The following is a 24,859-nucleotide window of genomic DNA, read 5'->3' as shown; positions in this document are numbered from 1 at the left end:
CTTTTAGGAGTCCCACTTTTCTGGTCATGGGCAACTTTTTAACCAATAGTATGATAAGAAGGGTTATTTATTTGCCATGTGATTGGCTTAAATGTTGCCTGGACTTATTTAGGTTTTACTGCCTAATATTCTGTGTTGTGGTTATGGGGCGTGAAGAGGTTATAGTGACATCAAAGCGGATCTGCCGGCTTAATATGCTTCCCTAGGTAAGGGCAGAATATTACATATACGGGTTTGTACTCCTGGTAGCTAAAACGTCCCAAAAATGTATAGTTTGGCTAATTGCAGTGCTGAAAAAATACACCAAACATATAGTTATGATTCTGAGGTATTTATGAGAGCGCTCCCCCCTCCCTCTCCCTGCGGTGACACACAGGTTGCTCCCTATCCCTGCGGTGACAGACAGGCTGCTCCCTCTCCCTGCGGTGACAGACAGGCTGCTCCCTCTCCCTGCGGTGACAGACAGGCTGCTCCCTCTCCCTGCGGTGACAGACAGGCTGCTCCCTCTCCCTGCGGTGACACACAGGTTGCTCCCTATCCCAGCGGTGACACACAGGTTGCTCCCTCTCCCTGCGGTGACACACAGGCTGTTCCCCCTCCCTCTCCCTGCGGTGACACACAGGCTGTTCTCCCTCCCTCTCCCTGTGGTGACAGACAGGCTGTTCCCTCTCCCTGCGGTGACAGACAGGCTGTTCCCCCTCCCTCTCCCTGCAGTGACACACAGGCTGTTCCCCCTCCCTCTCCCTGCAGTGACAGACAGGCTGTTCCCCCTCCCTCTCCCTGCGGTGACAGACAGGCTGTTCCCCCTCCCTCTCCCTGCGATGACAGACAGGCTGTTCTCTCTCCCTGCGGTGACAGACAGGCTGTTCCCCCTCCCTCTCCCTGCGGTGACACACAGGCTGTCCCCCTCCCTCTCCCTGCGGTGACAGACAGGCTGTTCCCCTCCCTCTCCCTGCGGTGATAGACAGGCTGTTCCTCTCCCTGCGTTGACAGACAGGCTGTTCCCCCTCCCTCTCCCTGTGGTGACAGACAGGCTGCTGTGTATACAGAGAAGGGTGACTGACAGAGAGGTAACTATGAGTCCGAGGTAGTCATTCAACAATCCTACTACCAAAACGGTCCTGTAGATGTAATATGTTTCCCTTACATATTCCGCTGACAGGTTCATATCAAGTCCTGAGGCATAGTTGTTGCAGGTAAGGACAAAAAAAAAATCCATCGGGGCCCAGGAGATTGCACCTATCCTGTCGCTGACCCTATGGTCTTCTCCCGTAAGATTCATAACCCCACGCATTGCACCACGACACACTAGACTTGCCTCTCAACATACAGTTCAATGGCGGGTATTACAATGTATGGTCATGGGCAAAAGGGCCGCCCAACACAATGCTCATAATATACTGGTCACCGAGTGCATACTGTGCAAAAGTCAGAGACCACCCGGTCAAGACGACCATTAATTATAAGATATTCATTCTTCAGCATCGCCCTAAGGGGGGATTCACACGAGCGTGTATTCGGTCCGTGCGGGCCGCGTGGTTTTCACGCGCCACGCATCGACCAATACAAGTCTATGGGGCAGTACAGACAGTCCGCGACGTCAAAACGCGACAGGTTCAATAACTCTGCGTATTTCGCGCATCACGCACCCATTGAAGTCAATGGGTGCGTGAAAACCACGCAGGTTGCACGGAAGCACTTCCATGCGAACCGACTGAAACAGCGCACCAGCTGTCAAAAAGGATGAATGTAAACAGCACCACGTGCTTTTCTGTTTCCGAACATCCAAACGGAGTGTCTTTGAGATGAGCGAACTCGGACAAGTGAACCCAACTTCACCGGGTTCGGCCGAACTCGTTTTGGCCGAACCCGGCAAAAAAATGTCCGGTACGCGACGTCAGGACATAGTCACTGTCCAGGGTGCTGAAAGAGTTAAACTGTTTCAGCACCATGGACAGTGACTACCGATCCCAATAAACATGAACCTGTAAAAAAAAAGTTCTGACTTACCAATAACTCCCGGCTTCTTCCTCCAGTCTGACCTCCCGGGATGACAATTCAGTCCAAGTGACAGCTGCAGCCAATCACAGGCCAAGCACAGGCTGCAGCGGTCACATGGACTGCCGCGTCATCCAGGGAGGTGGGGCCCGATGTCAAGAGAGGCGCGTCACCAAGGACGCGTCACCAAGGCAACGGCCGGGAGGGCAGATCTCGGTAAGAATGAACTTTTTCTTTTTTTTTAACAGGTTGCTGTATATTGTGTTCGGCATTCACTGTCGAGGGTGCTGAAAGAGTTACTGCCGATCAGTTAGCTCTTTCAGCACCTTGGACAGTGACGGCCGTCGACTAGCCTCATCTCTATGATGGCGGCTGCGCGAAAATCACGCAGCCGCGCATCATACACGGATGACACACGCAGCTGTCAAATGGTTTTTGCGCGCGCAAAATGCAGCGTTGTTTGCGCGCGCAAAAACGCAACGTCCATCTGTATCTGCCCTAACCCTCAACCACTAAGTGTCATATTATAGTCTTCAAAATACCCACCCTATTCTTTCACTCTTTTTGGAGAATTTTTGGGTTTTCGAAGAAATCTGAAGGGATATTTTTCAGGCTACTTGTAAACACCTTGAAGAAGTCTGAGAAGTTGAGGACATTTCTTGCTTCTCCTGATCCAAACACATTCAGTAATGTTGAGTTTTGGGCTCTGAGGTGTCCTGTCCATTCTTCTAGGAACACCTTCAGCTTATTTGTTTGATCGGTAAGTCTCGGTCTTCATAGCCGTTTTCTTCAGGACTATCTTGCACTTGCTTTGTACTTGTCGGCAGTCATGAGGCCTTCAACCAAAAACAACTCACCCACACCAGATGTCCTAAGTTTTTTAACTTGTCCTGATCCTCCATGCTTGACTGATGGTTGTAGCCGTGGTGTAAAGACCCTTTCATTGCTTCGGTGGGTGGACATACTTCCTTTTGTTACTTCTAAAGAGGTCACATTTAGACTCATAAATCCATAAAACCTTCCTCCACGTCTCAGATGTCCAGTTTTCGAGTCCTAGTGTGACCATATATTTTTTTTTGTCTAGTTTCTCATTAACGGCCTATTGACTGCTACACCTCCTTTCAGGGGAAGTCCGCAGGTAAAATCGGCAGCGGATGACAGTGACAGCCAGGGAGGCGGGGGATATTTTACAAATCTCATCCACGAGATTCTTCCGGATATAAATTAACCTGCAATGTAGATTTTAAAATCCACATGTCAATTTCTATTGTGGAAAGAGCCGATTTGTTTCCGATTTCCCGTGGACAAAAAAATCTGCAATGAAATCCGCAACTAATGTAATGTTGCAAATTTTTGCTGCGGATGACCCGCAGATGCGCAACATAATCCACAACTGCGAATTTCAAAACCATAGACTTTCTTTTCTTCTTTGCAGATTCCGATGGAAAATCTGCACCAAAATCTGCACAATTCGGTGTGAATTTGTCTTGCAGGTTCTTGGTTGGATTTGCTGCAGAATTATCCTCAGCAAATCCAACCTGTGTGGCCCCGGCCTAAGACTATGTTCAAACATTGCGTAAAAAATACGCTGTGGATCCTGCCTAAAAATCAGATCATGGTTCAGATTTCCAAATCTGTTTCATGCTTATTATGTTTTGGATATTCACTGCGGATTTTACCCTTTTCAATGTAGAAGGGGTGAAATCCGCACCAAAATCCGCACATAACACATGCAGATTTTGGTGCAGAAAAAGGCCCCGTACACATGATGCAGATTTTCTTTCAGAAACAACCCAATGGAGATGAATGAACCTGATATTTAGGCGCCCAGCACACGGCCGTAGCCGTAATCCCGTACCGTGATTACGGCCGGCCGCGGACAACCGTCCGCATTTGCGGTCTGTGCTCTCTTTATAAAGTATGGGAGCATCGTCCATAAAAAAAAAAATAGTATGTCCTATTTTTTACAGAAGGTTTCAACGGCCCATAAATATACGGGAAGGCGTCCGTCGGCCATAGAAATGAATGGGCCTGTAATTACGGATACAATCTACTGTCGTGTGCATGGGGTCTTAGTGGAAGAAATTTCTGGAACAAAATCTACCACGTATGCACGGCGTCTGACGGTATGTTCACACGACCTATTTACGGCCGTTTTTCGGGCCGTAAACGCCCGAAAAACGGCGGAAAAATCGGAAGCAGAACGCCTCCAAACATCTGCCCATTGATTTCAATGGGAAAACGGCGTTCTGTTGCAACCGAGCATTTTTCGTGGCGTATTTTTATGCGTAAAAAAACGGCCGCGAAAAAGAAGTGCAGGACACTTCTTGGGACGTTTTTAGAGCTGTTTTCCATAGACTCTAGTGAAAAAAGCTCCAAAAACGGCCGTAAAAAACGCAGCGAAAATCGCGAGTGGCACAAAAAACTTCTGAAAATCAGGAGCCGTTTTCTCTTGAAAACAGCTCCGTATTTTGAGACGTTTTTGACTCTGCGTGTGAACATACCCTTAGACTGGATTCACACATTGCGTATTTGTTGCAGATTTTGATGCAGATTTTTTGAGTCAAAACTAGAAGTGGTTTCAATAGCAATGGGAAATAGAAAGGAAAAACGTATACTTCTCCTGGATCCACTTCTGGCTTTGTCTCAAAAATCTGCATTCAAAATCTGCAACAAATGCACGGTGTGAATCCAGCCATAGACTCCGTTTAGAATAGTTGTCTTCTCGCAAAGGATGAACAGAAACGCCGGAATTAAGAGTGAAGCTTGATCATTTTGTGGTGGTTTACCAGGTCTTGTACGGTTGTTACCATGTTGTCCCATTGTCTCTATATTTTTGACCAATTTTTTGAACTCCTCTGTTGTTGCAGATTTTGACGCAGATGTTTGAGCCAAAGCCAGAAGTGAAATGGGAAGTATAAAGGAAAAACGTATACTACTCCTTCCTCCTGGATCCACATCCCACTTTGGCTCCAAAATCGGCCAAAGATTTTTTCTCTATATTTTTGAATTTTTTTTGGAATTCCGATTTTTTCAACTTCTGCTTTTTTCCCCACTTTTATACTTAAACGGAAGAATGGCCTCTGACTTTTGCACAAATAAAACGTAAGGATATATCACGAAATCACCCCATTTGTATCACCCCGGTTCAGAGAGCAAACATACATTATTAGCATGTGCTAACAAGCCTCTTTCTGGCTGCATTCAGGCCGTGCGGCAGTAGCCGGAGCTCTCATCAGTCCTCATTGTATCACACTGTCCCTCATCAGTCCCCTGTGTTATTAGATTTTCCTCTATGGCTGCTGAGTGGCAGACAGATGATATGTTGTAACTGCAGATATCGGCCCCATACACAAACAGCACCTGCCCGAGGGGGGATGGGGGGTGCTTAATGCACACCGCCTGTCTCTATTGTGCACAGAACAATTGGGGAGTGGGGATGTGTGAGGAGGGGGGCTATTAATCTGTCTTCGCTACTCACAATGAAATCTGGTTAAAACCACATGTCCCCAACCCCCTACACACTCCTATTTACCTTGATGACCGTCTGGCAGGGTGCAAGGGCTAGGCACGGCCCATAACCAGTCACCATATGCTGCTTTTAGGTCTTTGTCCTCAGACCCCGACTCCTCTTCTTTTTTTCTACCCTGTCTAATGTGTTTAGCTAAGAAGAATATCATTGGGGACGGATTAATAGAAGGGGGAGATAAGCAAACAGTGAGGTAGATGCCGAAGTTAATAGTTATAGGAAGATTTAAAGGAGCCTAAGGCTACTGAATCACAACTAGGACCTCCAAAGTTTTACCGGGGGACGGATCTATTGAGGTTTCCCGGCTGACCATGTCTTAGAAGGAGCGCGGCAGGACTTCATGTGATCCCTGTTTGCTTATTCAGGCCCATAATAAGTGATGCGGATAATTGGGACTCATTTTGGAGAGAAAAGTCAGTGTGAAAAGACTAAGCGGGGTTCTAAGCTCAGGGCAATTATCTGAAGACATGATTTACATGCGTAGGAGTCCTCCGGGTTCTGGGATGCACAGCTGCTCATGTGTACGGCCTTTTGTGTTTGCAACCCATTGCTTTATTTGCATTGAATTGTTATAAAATCGTCATCGTTTAGGTGACAAAGTCCAAATCAAGCTCAGCTCTGAATAAAGAGAAGGAATCTAATGCGAATTTATCATTAGACACTAGTCGATTGTGTGTTGAGGTTGTTGTGTGTGCCCCATTATACTATATTGTGGGAGTTCATCACTAAAACCCCAAATGTATCAGAAACCCATTGTAAAACTTGATATATTAAATTGCATTTTATCGATAGTAGAACTTATGGTGGCGCTTGTTTCGATGGATGGAGGAGACAAGCAGCTGCCTGACACATCAGGTGGCGCTCATCTTACTCATCCAACCTTTGTAAGCCCTGACAGATGTCAGCGAAGACTGACTGCAGACCCCATCTCTCAACAATGGAGCTTCATGGAGATGTAGAGCCAGATTATAGAAGGGGCAAATTTCTCCAGGACCTCTAATATATGTGGGTACTGCCATCCTACCCCTACCACATGCAGCCTTAAAAAGGGCATCACGATTCATAGGAACCAAGGTCACTTGGTACTTCCTTTTGAAGGGCTAAAGGTCCCTTTACGCGGCCAATCATCGGGCAAATGAGCGTTAATATGAACGCTCGTTCCCGATCATTGCCCTGTGTAAGCAGGGTAACGTTCACCCGATGAATGAACAAATGCTGGTTCATCGGCTGATCGTATCGTTTATGCAGCATGAAATATTATCGTTGTCGGCAGTACATCTCCATTATGCCGACATGATGGTAATGCATGTGGACGAGCGCTTCTAGTAAGGAGCGCTCGTCCCCATGCATAGCTCCTTGTGAAAGGAGCAAATGAGCGTCGATCAAAAAGCTGTCTCATTAATCGGCGCTCGTTTTTACGGCCAATATTGGCCGGCGTTGAAGAACTTTAAGGCTCCATGCACAAGACCGTGCTTGTAATTACGGGCACGGACGACCGCGGACTGCCGGCCGTATTTATGGGCCGTGCTCCCATTATAAAGTATGGGAGCACAGGCCACAAAATGAAAAAATAGGACATGTCCTATTTTTTTCTGCAAGTTTCTACGGCACGGACACTTTCCCGTAAATATATGGGAAGGTATCCGAATTGGCCCGTAATTATGGACCGTAATAACGGGCGATTTTACGGTCGTGTGCATGGGGTCTTAGTATTCAGCTAGGACTGGCACAATCGTCAAGACAGCACCATGGTTAGTATGCTGCAGCTGAAGGTAAGTTGGCTGTATACTTGGGCACTATATGGCACTATTTGGGTTTGCTATTGATATTATTAAGGTACTTTCATATGGACACTGTATGGCAGTAATATTTAATGAGCTATTATTATTATTATCCTTTTCTTACAAAAAAATGTAGAAAGGGATCCGGACAAGCAGTTTGCCTAAGGAATATACACCTTGATCTGGTTTGTAAAGACATATTAGACTTGGCGAAGTGGGATTGGCACCCAACATTGGACACAGCTATGTAGACAAAGAGTTGTGGTAGGTATACAGATATACTCACGCTCAGCACAGTATTCTCCCTTCCAGCCATCCAAACATAAACGTTTTCCCTCTTGGTCACAGACGTAATGTCCGAAGGTGTCATCTCGTGGTCGGCAGTAGTCGGAACAGCTATCACCGTAGTAATGCTCGTCACAGGTGACATGATAAGAGTAACGTAATTCGCTCTGCTGCCCAAGGTGTATGTCCTGAGACCAGTCTTCCCCAACAGACAGGCGTCTACGAGTGGCCAGGCGGCTGAGGAGGTTGTTAGGGTTTTCTGCAAGGAACGGAAAATTCGGGCTTCACATATTATATCCTTCGGGACAACAACCAACAGTTTTGAATAAAATTAACCTGTCCTTAGCACATAATTCCTAATATCTATGTTGTTTTGTGGTCCAGGACACCACTTCATAATACAAAAAACAATTCAAAAACAAAATATTCCAACTGCATTGATATAAAAAGTTGAGTACGGTCATAATTCGTTGATGTCTAAAGACTTGAGGTGGTTATCAAATAGATTCACGGCGCTCTAAAACCTGGTGCGATAGTGGGATCCCAATCTAACTTGGGGAGGTTGTCATGAAATTTGAAATATCAAATATAATTTAAAAAAACAATAAACTAGTACTTCTTACTCAACGCTAAGCTTTGGATTCTGGAAAAGATATCAAGTAATGGGACAATATCTCAACAACGTCTTGCCACCCTGTAGGATCCTCTGTCCAACATTTTCTTCCTCAGGTTTCTCCAGCTTACTCCCAAGCCTAAAATTCTCATTGTTGTCTGAAACGTCTTGGTTTCCTTTAATCTCAAGGTCTATATAATGTTCTCCACTTTGTTGTCTGATTCTTTTCCTCCCCTTTATTTCTTCTCGCATTGTTCTCTTTGACCTCCAAGTCTTTCACTCTCTCTTGTACTTGGCCTGACTTCACATTTATGGACCTCACTAACAATCCTTCACCCCACTTCTGCCCAGAGCTTCTCCTACTATTCTTTAGACTTCAAGGTTCTTCATGACCAAACTTGAACTAGACTTTCTTCTATCACCATTGACCTCACTGACAACTTTAACCCTTTCTATAATCAATGATAATAACCATGCATTCTTTAATCTAACGGCACCACGCCTCCTTCTGCAATTCCATTCTACCTCCATTCGATTATCTGTAGGTAGTAGATTAAATCATGACCGATGTCTCATGGTATGGACTCTCAGGAGAATGTTGTATTTCCTTTCTTGGCTACTGGGATCTGGAGCATTTATCACTACTAGCCACCAGCCCTTCCCCAGCATAGTGAGTGACATCACAGGATCCCCACAGAAGAATGTTCTCTGTTATGGCCAGAACATTTTTGGGTCACTACTTGGCAATGACCCCCCGAAAAATGATTCATTAGTGAGTCTGGTGGAGCAGTGATACTCCCGGTAGTCAAGAGAGGCACCATACTAGTAATAGTAATGTAGGGAGAGTGGTCATTAAAGCTAACTACACCTGAATTGTACCAGTATTGATGGTACCGCAATAGTTATAAGTACGTTTAGGACCAGGGGATACGTTGGGATTGCCAAGATAATAGGGACATCACGAAGGAAAAGAGACTGGTGGATAAGCAGTGGAGAGAAGATGGTTGGGAGTAGGTAAATTTAGAAATCACATTGGGGAAGGGGGTGAAGAATTACAAGAAATTGGATGGCCATGGATGGGCTAAAAAAAGGTGGGACTAGAGAAAAAGATGGAAAGTCTCGGGGTATGTAAGCAAGAAGAATGTAAGCTAATACTCTAACAATGGGGGACAGTAAAAGACTCGGATTAAAAGACGGGCCTCTTATCAGTGACACAACAGACGTGTCCCTTTGTTTACAGTGATATCTGTGGCGAGACAGAAAAGTAAATGTGACATTTGTGACTACGGAAGAGTTACTACTGTTATTATGCCTCCCCATAGTGAAAATCTGAGTACAGTTCTTAATGAGGGAGGGGGTAATGCTACAAAAGAACTATTATACCTGAGGTCCACACTATATAATGTTTGTGGCATTATGTATATGATATTACTTCCGATATTACTTGCTTCAACTATAGAAATGAAGGAGATGACATATTGCTTGAACTTTGTGTACTAAAATCTCAGTATGTTTCTACTGAAACTCCCATCATCTCAATGAGGATATTTGCTCCCTGGGAAAAAATATGCAAAATAGCTCTCCTCCATAAGTAAGAAAACTGTCTCTCTAGTGCCACCTATAGGTGACCATACACCTTCAATAGCTGTCGACAAACAGCTATCCCTCCCGACCTCCCCATGCACACTTGCTTTGGCCCAGCATGTATGTGTTCTCAATGGGGAGAAGGGAATAAGAGACTGACAGACACCTCTGCCGGCAGCCTATATCCCTTGAAAATTAAGGGTCGGCATGTTGAAATTCAACATGTCCAATATTTTTTTTTCCCCCAACTTCTGCTGGACAAACATAAGCTAGTTCAGCTGACATTAGTCTAATGCGTATGGCCACCTTAAGTCAATAATCAACCCTTTATAGAGCCGGAAAGGACACAACTTGGGTAATATCCGAACCAGAGACACCCGGCCGTATACAGCAATGTTTCAGAGTTGTTGCTCCTCATCAGTACAGAGTAGGGTTCTGGTTGGTTGAGTGAGATGCCTGTGAAGCAGATCTTGGAAGGAACTGATTCTCCCTGCAGAGATCCAGCTGGTAGAGAGTCTTAAAGGGGTTGTCCAGGATTAGGGACATAAACAGCGCCCCACCTCTCCACAGGTTGTGTGTAGTAAGAAAACTGTGTAGGAAGAAAACTGTCTCTATGGTGACACTAATAGGTGACTACCCAGTAAGTCACTGTCCAACCCTTTATAGAGCCTTGAATCATCACTTGGGCTTATAGCGCTGTAGACAGCACTGTTTTGCAGGTACTAGAGAAACTGTTTACTTCCTACTGGAGGAGAAGCTATTTTGCATACTTTTTTCCCAAGGAGTATTTCCCTTAAGGAGGATCTGTCACTAGTTTAGTAATGCCCAATCTCCTAGCTAATCTAATAGGCGCTGCCACACTGATAATACTAGTGAAAATTGTGTCCCAAAAAGTTTATTATTTTAGAAGTTATGAGCTTTTTTCTAAATATGCAAATTAACCTATACTTGACAAGTGGGCGGTAACAGCAGCGATTCTCCTGAGGCGGAGCTCCTCCCAGCCTCTGACGCTGTCCTATCAGCATGAAGCTGCTTCACACAGTGTGAGAGGCTGAGGCTGGAGGGAAGGGGGGATCACTTCAAATAGCCATATGTCCGGCTGTGGACCACCTAGAACAGTGGTTCTGGTGGCATATGAAAGATAAGATTCTAAGGTCGCAGTTCTAGCTGTGAAACAACCCGAGATATCATCAGTTGAAAACACAGTCAGGAATAGAAGCTGTACACTATATGATCACACTGTGTTGCTGGGCAGGGAAGGGGGAGCAGGTGTATGCTGATTGGACAGCGTCATACAGAAATGAAAGAGTTACCTCTCATTTGGAAAGTATAGCCAAATATATTTAGAAAAATGCTCATAACTTTCCAAATAATAAATGTTTTTGAAAAAAATTACACTGTAGTTATCAGCATGACAACGCCTATTAGATTAGTTAGGAGATAGGGAATTAATAAACTGGTGACAGATCCTCCTTAGGACTCCCTACCAGCTGGATCTTCACAAGGAGAATCGGTACCTTCCAAAAACTGCTTTAACTGGTTGCCGACAGGACGAGTATGCTCGTCCTGAGCGGCGAGCACTTCGCGCATTAGGACGAGCATACTCGTCCTGTGTGACAGCCGTCCCTGCCGTCTCTGTGTGTGCGATCGAGAGCGGGGCAACGGCTGTAATACACAGCCACGGCCCCGCTCTGACAGCGGAGAGGAGAGAAACATCTTCTCTCCGCTGTTAACCCTTTGAACGCCGCGATGACAGCTGATCGCGGCGTTCAAAGAGAGGGGACTGCACATTGATCGCGTCACAGAAAATAACTGTGACGCGATCAAAGCCCACAACTCGTATGGCCAGACAGCCCAGGGTCCAGTGAAGGACCCCAGGGCTGTCTGAACATATTTCCTGTTGTTAGGGCATACTGAGGTATGCCCTAACAACTGCCTGTGTACGATCAGTAACAGGCTAATGTACTGGCATATAGATCTATGCCAGTACATTACAGTTACAAAATAAAAATCAAAATGATAAATCCCTTTATGGGATTAACAAAAAAAGTTAAATGAATGTAAAAAAAAAAAAATGGTAAATAAATAAATAAAAAGTAAATAAAATACACAGAAATACACATTTTTTATAATAAATAAACTTTTTAAAATATAAGTCCCAAAACATGAAATAATATGGACATATTTGGTATCGCCACGACCGTAACAACGTGTACAACAAATGTATACCATTATTTATGATGATCGGTGTATGGTGTAAAAAAAAAAAATATTAAAACTGCTGCGCAACTGCTTTTTTTCTGCATTTTAATCTAATTAAAAATTTATAGAAATTAAACGATAATGTATTTGTACCAAAAAATGGTACCTACATAAAGTACAACTCGTCCCGCAAAAAACAAAGTCTCATACAACTATGTCGTACAAAAAATAAAAGCGTTATGGGCGTCGGGATGCAAAGAGGGAAATGTAAAAAAAATTGCTCTGTCCTCAAGGCTAAAATTGGCCGTGTCCTTAAGGGGTTAAAGTTATCTCCCTCAACCAAATAGATCCCTGCTCTGTGCTGTGGAGGAGCAACAACTATGAAACAGTCATGTCTACAGATAGGTGTTTCTGGTTTGGCTATTACCTTGAGTCATGTTTCAAGACTATAAAGGGGCAGACTTTGACTTACAGGACAGTCACCCATAGGGGGCACTAGAGATAAAGTTTTCTTCCTTCTGGAGAGCTATTTTTTCATATTAAATCAAGTTGCTGGAATTTATTTACTTTAATTACCACATATTAGAGTCCTGTCCATGGCGGTGGTACCTGAGAACAATGATTAGGTTTCGATATCCAACATTTTTCAAGATGACTGCTCCTTATCAGTCAACCATGCAATCCTTCTTATGAAGAGGCGCTCATGGGGTACTAAATGCTCTGATCCTTTACTGGCGCATGACGTAAGCTGTGATTTGAGAGCTGACAGCTACAATACCGGGCATTTATACCAATGTTGCTGTCCTACAGGTTGACTGAAAAAGTGCACAATTTTTTAACTCTATACTGCATACTCGTCCCTCTGTAAAACTTTCCAAAATCTAAAAAGCATTACTTCATTGTCTACAAAAATGTCCTATACGGCAGTCCCATAATTGACCAAATAATTCATAATAAAGCTCATCCAAAATCCAAAAAGATACTCTATGATTGGATGCTCTCTGCTCCATGCCTACATGGCTTGTAATCCTAGAAGACCCACTTGCTTATTTTGGGTGTGTGACTGGATGATACTTAAGTGTAGAAAACCTTTAAATGAGGAAGGTTATTGGGGAATATCATTATTAGGTAGGAGTTATCATTTACTGTACATAGGGGACTTACCTGTGGACTTCTCTGCTGTGTGTGTGCTCCAGGATTCAATAATAAGTGAAAAAATGCCCTGCAACAAAACAAGATTTACCAAGTCAATAAAACATAGTCACGTAAAAGTTTAGAGGGAATGTGTCGCTAGAATTTTATTTTTATTTTTTTATAGTTAAACAGTTAGTGTATAGGTGATTAAACATTGTTCTCATTTTTTTTATTTTTTTCACGAGTCAAGAAATATTATAAATTAGATTCTAATTTATAACATTTCCCAGTGCTGGTCACTAGATGGAGCAATTCCCAAAATTGCAGCATTGGCATGTGGTAAAGCAACCACATTGCTTTATGCTGCAAAATTTGAGAAGACACACTCGCTCTAGTGAGCTCACAGAATCCCCCCTCCTTTATTCTGGCTAGTGCCGGGAGAAAGGAGGGGATTGAACGTTCAAACCTCCTACACTGTGTGTCGCCATTTTTTGAGCTAACACACAGTGTAGTAGGCTTACATACAGTAGTAATCACACACTAAAACATGTACATACACAGACATAACTTACCTGCTCCTTCCGCCGCCGCTCCCTCCAGTCCGTCCGCTCCGTCTGCTCCCTCCGCTCCAAGTGCTTGCTTCAGAACACAAGTCCGGAAGCCACGACCGGAAGTAGTAATCTTACTGTCCGGCCGCGGCTTCCGGTCCACAAGAAAATGGTGCCGGACGTCGCTCGGCCGAAGACCTTCAATTTGGACTGTGTGGGAGTGGACGGCGTACAGCATAGTGGATGGAACGGGTCCCGTTCGAATTCACTATGGGGCTGTATGTGCCGTATTCCATGTCTGTATGTGTCGTTAATCGACACATACAGAGATGGAAAAAAAATGGCAGCCCCCATAGACAAGAAAAAGTTAAAAAATTAAAAAAAGTAAAACACAAACACACAAATAAATAAAACATTTTTTAATAAAACACTAAAAGCAAATTGATATAAAAAAAAATGTTTTCGCGACACTCGTCCTTTAAGGTTGTGTGAAGGATCTATATGATGTCAAATCGACAATGTCCTGGTAAGTTGGTTTACCGAACCAAGAATTAGTAAATACTATGGCTATATACCGGGGAATATATACCAGGTTACATTTCATTTTGCAGAATAATGCAGTAATAAGAGTTCCTGTAGTGGGAGATCCATACACAAGAAACTCAAGGATTTTCCAATGGTCTACAATCTTGAAAGTTCATACTGTGAGCCCCTTAAATGACACCTGGTGAAGATGAAGAAAAGACGGAGTGTTGCACTAATAATAATAATAATAATAATCTTTATTTATATAGCGCCAAACATATTCCGCAGCAATATACAACTTAGATTATACACATACAGACTATATCAGGCATTACATGGTGACAAAACTCATTTACAATTCAAACAAGAGGAGAGAGGACCCTGCTCGCAAGAGCTTACAATCTATGAGGAAATGGTCCGGCCATCTTTTATATACATAGACTAGTACACATAAAGCTGCATGAGCCGGTCACCAGCCAGTATCTGTGTATGACGGACATGAAGTGCATTAGAGTGCAGGGAGTGTGGGGGGATACAGCTGAATGAAGGGTCGGGTTCTCATCACTTTTTTTTAAAAGGGGGCAAAGGAAAGGGGACAGATTAGGGAATGTTATAGGCCGGTCTAAAAAGATGTGTTTTTAGGGCACGTTTTAAACTGGATGTTGGGAATTAATCTGATTGTCTGGGGTAGCACATTCCAGAGGACTGGTGCAGCACGAGAGAAGTCTTGGAGACGGGAGTGGGAGGTTCGGATTATGGTGAATGTTAATCTAAAGTCGTTGGCAGAACGTAGAGCGCGAGTAGGGTGGTAGACAGAGATGAGGGAGGAGATGTAAGGAGGTGCACCTCTGTGGAAAGCTTTGTGGGTGAGAGTAATAAGTTTGAATATAATTCAGAAGGGTATGGCCAACCAGTGCAGTGACTGGCACAGGGTAGAGTTCTTGGTGTAGTGGTCCAGTGCAATGACTGACACAGGGTAGAGGTATCGGTGTAATGGTGTAGTGACTGGCACAGGATAGAGATATCGGTGTAGCGGTCCAGTGCAGTGACTGGCACAGGAAAGACCAAGAGAAGGTGTATGGGCAGCACAGTAGAACAAAAACCTCCAGGGGATAACGGGCACAGGAAAGAGGCGTTGGTGTAGCGGTTGGTCAGAAAGATGAGATTAAGGATAGATTGGAGAGGGGAGAGTTTAGTGAGGGGAAAACTAATTAGTAATGAGTTACAGTAGTCAAGACGAGAGTGAATCAGAGCAACAATGAGAGTTTTGGAGGTTTCCTCTGTAAGAAAAGGGCGGATTCTGGAGATTTTTTTTTAAGTGAAAATGACAGGAGCGTGAAAGTGATTGTATGTGAGGCGTAAAGGAAAGATCTGAGTCAAAAATAACCCTGAGACAGCGGGCGTGCTGCCCAGGGGTGATGGTAGTGCCACACACAGAGATGGAGACATCAGGTTTAGGGAGGTTAGTAGATGGTGGGAACACAAGGAGCTCAGTTTTAGAAAGATTCAGTTTCAGATAGAGAGAGGACATGATGTTAGAGAAAGCGGACAGACAATCACTGGTGTTCTGTATTAGAGCGGGGGTGATGTCATGCACTAGAGTCCTAAATTATCTTACATTTACCAACTTTTTGGAGAACTTTTTTATTGGACCCATGTCTAGGTACATGAGATAGAAGAGATGGAAAATGTTTCCATGAACAAATGAGAGTTGGTTCTGAGCATCTTACGTTCTACTTTGGGATTTACTCTGAGACGTCCTCAGACCAGTTACAGTCTATTTGTGGAATGGTTCATAACCATTGGTGGCCGATTACTGTTAAAGAATGGGTTTCACCCATGAATGAGGTTTGTACTGCCAGTCTTCTGCACTGAAAACCATAAGGGTATGTGCACACGACAACGCCAAATACGTCTGAAATTATGGAGCTGTTTTCAGGAGAAAACAGCTCCTGAATATCAGACGTAATTGCATGTACTCGCGTTTTTCGCTGCGTCTTTTATGGATGTAATTGGGGCTGGTTTTCATTGGAGCCAATGAAAAATGGCTCCAATTACGTCCCAAGAAGTGTCCTGCACTTCTTTGACGCGGGCGTAATTTTACGCGCCGTCTTTTGACAGCGACGCGTAAAATGGCAGGTCGTCTGCACAGAACATCGTAAGACCCATTGCAGGCAATGGGCAGATGTTTGCCGACGTATTGGAGCCGTCTTTTCAGGCGTAATTCGAGGCGTAAAAACGCCTCCATTACGCCTGAAAATAAGTCGTGTGCACATACCCTTATATGTAGGTTATAATTTATGATGCTCGTTCCTAATACCTCAAAGTATTCATTTCAAAGAAGTAGCTGCATTGTGAGGTCTATTAACAAAACTATAACACTCAGTTCTTATATGGGATTTATAAAATATTTTGGATTTTAAGCTGAAGGTATCTAATTTCAAAACTATGAAGCATCTCTGATCTTCTAAACTATACCTCCCTGGACAAAGCTGTGATATTTATATGTATCCACCATGTGTGGAGACAAGAGTTGGGACAATTCACAATCTTAAAGAGTTGAGTAGCATCTTGTAAGTATTAAGGACCATGTGAAGAATAGTATTGTAAGAGCAGAAAGTTAAGGTATTGCCAAATATGAGATCTCACGAGCAAAGGTGTAGCTAGGGGTTTAGCACAGGGGGGTGAAACACATCTGAGTGGGCCCCAACTCAGTGGGCCCCCCACACAGTATAATGACAGCTTAGTGTGCTCCACATAGTATCATGCCCCTATAGCTTCCCCCACACAGGATAATGTCCCTATGGTTTGTCCCTCACAGAATAATGCTCCCATAGCTGCCCCCACATAGTATAATGACCCCATAGTGCCCCCCACACAGTATAATGACCCCTTAGTGGCCCCCACACAGTATAATGACCCCTTAGTGGCCCCCACATAGTGTAATGCCCCTATAGCTTCCCCCACACAGGATAATGTCCCTATGGTTTGTCCCACACAGAATAATGCTCCCATAGCTGCCCCCACGTAGTATAATGACTCCTTAGTGCCCCCCACATAGTATAATGACCCCTTAGTGGCCCCCACATAGTGTAATGCCCCTATAGCTGCCCCCACACAGAATAATACCCCATATGGTTGCCCCCACACATAATAATGACCCCTTAATGGCCTACACACAGTATAATACCCCTATAGTGCCTCACCACACACAGAATAATGCCCCTATTGCTGTCCCCACACAGTATAATGCCCCTATAAAGCCTCCCCACACAGTATAATGCTCCTATAACTGTCCACACACAGTATAATTCCCATATAGTGCCTCTCACATAGTATAATGACCCCATAGCTGCCCACATACAGTATAACACCCCATAGCTGCCCACATACAGTATAACACCCCATAGCTGCCACATACAGTATGCTGCCCCCACACAGCACAGTATAATGCCCCATAGCTGCCCACATACAGCATAATGCCCCCATAGCTGCCCCATACAGTATAATGCCCCCCATAGCTCCCCCCACATTGTATAATGTCTCCATAGCTACCCCATACAATATAATGCCTAAAATAGAGTAAAATTCCCTATTGCTACCCCACCATACCCAGTATAATGCCCCTTAGCTGCCACCACACATAGTGCCTAAAAATAAAATAAAAAAATATTTACCTATCCCTGTACCCACGATGAGTGGAGGAGATTCCTCTGCTCTTCCGCTCTGTGCTCCTCCGTGCTCCAGCATTGAATTAAACTGTATCTGCGTATCAGATACAGTTGAAACCGGGCCACACCCCCCCCCCCCCCCCCCGGCTAGATAAGTTATTGCTCTCAAGACCAGAAAAAGGTGACGAGTATAGATAACTAATTATCTGTGGTTCTCTGTTCAGGATCCTCATCTCTTGGCCAGAGTGTTGATCGGTTAAGAAGAACGTCTCTCGTTCTGGAGGACCTGTCCTGTCCTGTATTACACAGACAACCCATTGATATGAATGTGCCATGTGCAATGCTTAATTTCCCCTGTGGTGGCGCTGCAGGGAAATTGAACATTTACTGCAAGGTTTCCCCACAGATTACATCTGAGATCACTGGTGGTCCCTGCAAGGGAACTTCTTGTTATCCGTGTATTGTCAAGGGACCCTTCTAGCAAGTAAGGATTGTCCAAATCAGAGAACCCCTTTAAGGAAAATGTGGTGGTATGAGATGAAAATACCGGCGTGTGAGGACAAGTAAATACTCAATTACAATGGTTAAGAGTAGTAGGATAGTTAATATACATAGCTCATCGTTTTTATTGACTTGAGGAACCACATCTAGACAAAAGTTCTAGAAGCATTTAATAGACAAGCTCAATGAGCCAGGGGTGACAGGAGACAAAGATCCCACAAGGAGCCCACCAATGGTCCATTGTTAGGAGGCTTCCTGTAAGGTTTATTTGGGGAACTACAACTAAAGGACCCCTAATAAAGGTTGTTTAACTCTTAACGTAGTATACTGGAGGGTGCCTGTAAGGGTTTGTTACGTGAGAAACTACAATTTTAGGGAACCCTAAATGAAGATACATAACTAAGTAGTCACCACAACAGAACCCCTCCTTTAATTACATAAAAATGTATATACATTTTCCTATTAAGATGAGATACCCCTATAGGTGTATTGCTCATCTTAAAAATCACTGATCTGAAGAAAGCGAGACACTTTTTGGGCTACAAAATACATCACATAAAGACTTAGTTCAGAATTAATTTTGTCAGCAGCTGCCAGTACTGCAACCAGCTGTTAACTAGAAAGGAACAAAACGGCGGAGAGACCACCTGGTCGAGTTAATGTCGCTGCGTCCTGGCCTTGAAATGGGACATTACTTGAAGTATCACAATAGCCAACAGCTGTACTGTTACTCACCGGCCACTTGAAGTGAAAGGGGACTCCTACGGGGCTGCTCGCTGCAATGGCCCCTGGATCCACAGCCATCAAGTCACTTAGGGCTGTCCCAAATGTGCAAGGAGGATCTGGAGACACCACGGGCTGGGCATGCTTCAGACACACTCGGAAGAAGATGTGACAAGACCGGCCAGTTACACACACACTACGAGGACTGCTAAAGGAATGGACCTTCAGTTCAAACACTCCGGCTGCCTCCACCTGGGAATATAAAGACATAACGAAAATAATAAAACAAGGTCCACTGGGCTACCTAACGGTTCTGTAGTATTCACAAATCAAGTTTTCGATGATGATAGGAACATAAACAATTGACGACAAATGAAGACCAAGTGTTCAAAGCTTTTGTGCCCATATCTTTCCAACATTATCACCATCTAGTGCAATAATCACATATACCGCACTAGAGCTATTTCGAAGATTAATATCGGGCCCTAGAATATATGGACCAGATAAAATAGAAGCCTTTTAGAAGAGGGATGGATGATGAGGGCAGTTATGCCAACATAAAATAACAAGTATCTAGATGGGTAAACAGTCATTAGAAGCTGATATGAAGTGACATAATATCGGCATTAGCAGAACACATCTAGAGTAGAAAGAACTTTGCACTACTGACCGATTATACTAAGAATTGCAAAGTTAAATAGTACAAATTTCGGGATAGCTGGTACTCACCACGGGCAGACACATGAGCACCACCAGGAGCAGTGGACTCTTTGCTGTCATGGTTTTGACTTTCATGTGTAAATCCCAAGGATGAAGCCGAAGTCAACACAGTCTCACTGGAAGGGTCGGATTGTAGAATTAGGAACTCAAGTCAGATTTCTTCCCAGAGGAACGCGTGGAGGAAGGTTTTGAATACAGGTATCACACAGGTGGTTGGTAGAGCTAGGTTGGGTAGGTATCCAAGCTGGTGGTTGACCTGATGGCTATATGCTACGCAGGCAAGAGTATATATCAGGTCAATAAAGTTTGTGGAATAGAAAGTAAATCAGCCAGGCAGGCTTTCTTAGTAGAGTCAGGCGGTTGGAAGAGTTGTCCTTCAGAAGTAATGGGTCCGGATCAGGCGGGCATCACTCATGGGCACACTCTATTGAATCCTGTGTGGTCTTTTGTCCTCAGAGCTTGTCTGCTTTGGCTGTGACTAAAGTTCTTCTAAGTCAATCCCAGGCTTTATACAGAGCCTCCTGGTGTTACTTAGCCCCCTCCCTCACTCCCCCTCCAAATTCAACCTCCCCTCCTCCGCCTCCCTTCCATCCCTTCCTCCTCACATCACACTTTCTTTGATCAGCTTTCCGAAAACCATGAAGAAAACAAATTAAAGTCCTATCCTAAACAACGGGAGCAATGGCTTCACTGGACCTGAGGTCCCATGGATGTGTATTGATAGAAGAACCAAACCCAATTACGGACTCAATGTAAAGTCACCCTACATCTCTGCCCCGTATAATGGAACACATATACAAAGTGGACTGTTAGATAATGCAGTCCTTCCATGCAATTCAGATTATAATGTATTGTACAATATTGTATGCTATTGTCGGAAACTTCACATAATTTGTAGCTTCATAGTCCACAAAGCGGAAAAAAGGGTAGTCTACAGAGCGGAAAGGGTTAATCTTGGCAATTAGGAATGTAAATTTAAAGCCCGGCACAGATGTGAAGCCCTCCCCCGTCAATCTGTGCCATTATGTCTTATTTTTGGGACGTCATTTTTGGAAGACCCTACATGCCCCAATATTTTAAAGAATGGGAATGATATTCCAAGGGGAGAACCGTCCATCTATTAGGACATTTGGACTAATGGTAGTTTTACACCAGCCAAGTTTGGCCGGTGCATTGAGCGCAGATCAATGAGACAGATCGCTGATCGGCGCGCGTTTACTCCTTTCACAAGGAGCTAGTATGGGGACGAGAGCCCGTTACTCCGATCGCTCATCCCATGCATTATTATCATGTCGACAGAGCGTCTCCTTGTTTACACAGTGAGATGTGCTGCCGACAACGATAATATTTTACAGAATTAAAACAATACGACCAGCAGATGAGCGAGCATTTACACAGGGCAATTATTTGAACGCACATTTTCCCAATAATTGGCCAGTGTAAAAGGACCTTTAATATGGGGGGGGAGAAGGCGGGCAATTGGGATCCCCTGTCTTCGCTAGAGTGCAGAACTGCTGCATAGAGCATCTTTCGCGGAGCGCAGTTTTCCGTGCATTATATGGGAATATCGTCGATGTACCATAGACAGCCATGACCATTGTGTGGGAACCATATTTTGACAGACCCCATTGATGTTAGGGGCTGGTAGGGTCCTAGTATTTTTCGCAGTGGCAAAGTGCGCTATTCTTTCTGTCAAATATGATGGTGCCCTCTGACGGAGGAGAACTGAAGATCCAATGCAGGTGTGAACCTGCGCTAATGATAACTTACATCTATGGCTATGTTCAAATTTGCGTCAGAGGTTCCGTTGCAGATCCTGGCAAAAATCCCAGATTGAATCGTCCAGCATGCACACTATTTTTTCCGACAAAATAACGGAAGCCATCGTGTGACGGATCCACCACTTGGCAAAATTTTCGTTGTTCTGCTTCTACAATGGAGCGGGACAACGCCACAATGACCGATGCAGATGCGAAAAGAGCCTCAGGGTGTCCGTGGTTTTGCTGCGCTATTGTTTCTGGAATTTTTGACCGGCTCTGCGACGGAGGCCCCTAGCGGAGCCTCCAATCCAGATGTGAACAGGTCCTTAAGCTTTCTTGGTGATTTCTTTTAGCGGCATCGCGGTTCCAGAATAGCCTGCAATTTTGGGTAATTTATATAAATCTGGAACAGTGCGATCGTTTCTGGGATTGGCCATAGAATTGAGGAAGGATACAAAGTGGCATATACATACAGTACATACATCGTATGGGATAGGGGTATCGGGTAAAGCGTCCTATAGGATATCACGTAACCCTGTCCCGTTGGGATTCCTGGCAGCCATGTATTATCTATACAGCGTTTGTCAGATAATCTACATAATACATAAGACCTGCACCTATCGTGTTACTTACACAATGAGCACACTTCCCCCTGACGTGTGTCACACTCACCTCCCCATTATTAAGGTGTATGTGTGTGTGTGTGTGTGTGTTAATGAGGTGTGTGTATGAAGGGGGGACTCTTTGTAATGGAGAGAACTTGTTATGGTTGGCTGGGGGTCTTTTGTTATGCCCAGTGAATAGGATGAGAGCGGGAGGGGGGTGTCAGCTGTATGCTAATAGGAGGCACCTGTCCCTCTCACCCCAGCACACTTCTTGTGTCTCACCTCACTTTCTCCAGCATCCTGCTTCCTTCCTTCAGTCTCTTTGTCTTGTCTTGGCCTCCGCTCCTCTTGCGTCCCCTTTTGTTCTCTTATTACAGGGTTCAGGGCCCCCTAGATCTTCATTGAAAACTGAACTCTAAGCACTGACCCCATATACATAGAAGCCAGAGCTGCTGCTATCCAAGACGGCAACCTAACCCCTCTGTATGAAGCTGAACCCCTAATACACTGCACCCCTCAACTGAGCTGACCTTGCAATCCGCTCCCCCGTTTCTGAGCAGACCTGGCTGTATATTAAAGACCCCCCATCATCATTTATTAGCATGTAAATGTTACTCCTGCAGTCCTGATATAATGAGATACAACATGCGGCACACGATCTGATATATTTAACACATCGGAAAGACTGTGAGGCAATTTTTTGCAATGTGAACAACTCCCATCTTCAGTTAACCCCTAAATAAAACGCTTCGGGTGAACCCCTACAACTGCCCCATCCTTACTTTAAAAGTGACGGCTCTTGCTGTCTTGCAGGGAGACCCCTTGGGGGTTAAACCCTGATTCATATTTTGCTTAGCAGCACCCCCAGTCCTAAAACGGAACCCCTTGAAGTATATAGGTGCACAGGCCTCATGCCCACTGCAGTTCTTTTCTTCAGGGTGCTATCCGTTTTTTTTTTAACTGATAGCACCCTGACACATTCATTTCTATAGGGCCATGCACACTTCTGTTCTTTTAACGGAACCGTGCGGCCGTTGCGACAAAACTAGGACAGGTCCTACTCCTGTTAGTTTTTGACGGAACAGTCTTGGCCATTCCATTCATTTGGTCCGTGAAACAACGGACTGCGCACTGAAGCTATCCATGTGCGGTCCGTGTTTCACAGATCCATCATTAGCAGCCGTACAACGGCCGACGGAATTCTTAATGGGGACTAACTAGATGGCTGTATAGCTTGTTTTGGCATGAGTGCGCCGGGTGCAACATTGCAGCTCATTGAAATGTATTGAAGTTGCACGAGGGTACAATTTTAATGAAGCCGGCACCAGTGTGACAGCTCTAGTGCACATGATGATTACACTGACTGGACATTACAATTCTTGGGGGTAAAAATGACAAAGGGTCGGATATATTGTCTTTTATCAGCCCGCAAGTGTTTCAAATGAGAGAATCCTTAGGCTATGTTCACACGGCTTATTTCAGCCATTTTTCGGTCCGTAAACGCTACGAAAAATGGCTGAAAATACGGGGGCTGAACGCCGCCAAACATCTGCCCATTGACTTCAATGGGAAAAATGACATTCCGTTCCCACAGGGCATTTTTTACGCGGCCGTTTTTTAAAACGGCGCGTAAAAAAACACCCCGTAAGAAAGAAGGGCATGTCACTTCTTGAGCCTTTTTTAGAGCCGTTTATCATTGGGTCAATAGTAAAACAGCTCCAAAAACGGCCGTAAAAAAGCATTAAAAAAAACGCTTAATGCATAAAAAAAAACGGCTGAAAATCAGAGGCTGTTTTCCCTATTTTACAGCCGTTTTTAGTTTAGTGTGTGAACATCGCCTCAAACGTAGGATACCGGGGATTATTTTTTTTGCTATATTTTTGTTTCATGACCTGACTGATTACACAATATTTGCACCTTTATGTTTCTTCAAGAAGCGGACACCCATCGTCCAGGTACGCTGCCATCCGGGAGATCATTCACCTCTATGGGGTGTAGTCGTTTGTTGGACATCCGGGGCGCCTTCTCACATAACAAATCAATAACGCAACCTCTTGCGTTATCTGCCCGCCATGTGGGTCAGGACCTCCCTGATGATATGGTAACCTGGTAAATGGTTGTGTTCACTTCCCACGTAAGAAGGATGGCGCTGAGGTGGCGACTAACCGTGCAAGTCAAGCATCAGGGGGGTTCAGTTCTGACAGTGGGGGAGCCCTTTAATCACTAGTAAATTTTTCCAGATTCAGGGAATGTAAATTAGTCATGTCAATGTAAACTGATTTTATCCAATCGTCTTGCGCCATAGATGTAACCATTATCGGTCGTACGTCGTAATTGCTGCGTCTCTGTCCAGTACTGGAGTATATATATAAATATGTCATGTAATAAGAGGTGGTGGGCTGCCTCCCCTTACATGTAGCAGGAGGTGAGGGTGCAGGGGGGGGGTGTACTCTTTTGTCTGGCCCTGTGTGAGGGAGGAGGGGGGTATTGATGTCCCCTGGGCCACATGGCTGCTGCTATAGCTCTGACACATGGCGGGGAGGGGGCAGATTGACAAACTGTTGTTCTTCTCAAGTCGCCATTGTAATGGTAATGACAGGGACGCGTGTCTCAGCTGCAGCCTCCTCCATCGGCCGTACAACAAAGGGCAGCGGCTCAGCGCCGGCATCTGGACCCGGGC

General features: G+C 44.6%; 1 protein-coding gene across 1 annotated transcript in view; it reads right to left on the bottom strand.

Moving 5' to 3' along the window:
* LOC142658862 (uncharacterized) overlaps window positions 1-20,299 on the bottom strand; it is a 31,758-nt gene extending 11,459 nt beyond the window's left edge. Inside the window, exons 1-4 of the mRNA XM_075834475.1 lie at window positions 19,824-20,299; window positions 19,107-19,346; window positions 13,157-13,214; window positions 7,595-7,852 (exon numbers count right to left, since the gene is read on the bottom strand). Coding sequence (XP_075690590.1) covers window positions 7,595-7,852; window positions 13,157-13,214; window positions 19,107-19,346; window positions 19,824-19,889 — 622 coding nt within the window. The 5' untranslated portion in view covers window positions 19,890-20,299. The remainder of the gene's footprint in view (window positions 1-7,594; window positions 7,853-13,156; window positions 13,215-19,106; window positions 19,347-19,823) is intronic.
* Between the last annotated feature and the right edge of the window lie 4,560 nt (window positions 20,300-24,859).

Source organism: Rhinoderma darwinii, chromosome 8 (assembly GCF_050947455.1).
Source record: "Rhinoderma darwinii isolate aRhiDar2 chromosome 8, aRhiDar2.hap1, whole genome shotgun sequence".
NCBI lineage: Eukaryota > Metazoa > Chordata > Amphibia > Anura > Rhinodermatidae > Rhinoderma > Rhinoderma darwinii.
Note: the sequence above shows the minus strand (reverse complement) of the source record. Positions and strands in the feature narration are given on the sequence as shown.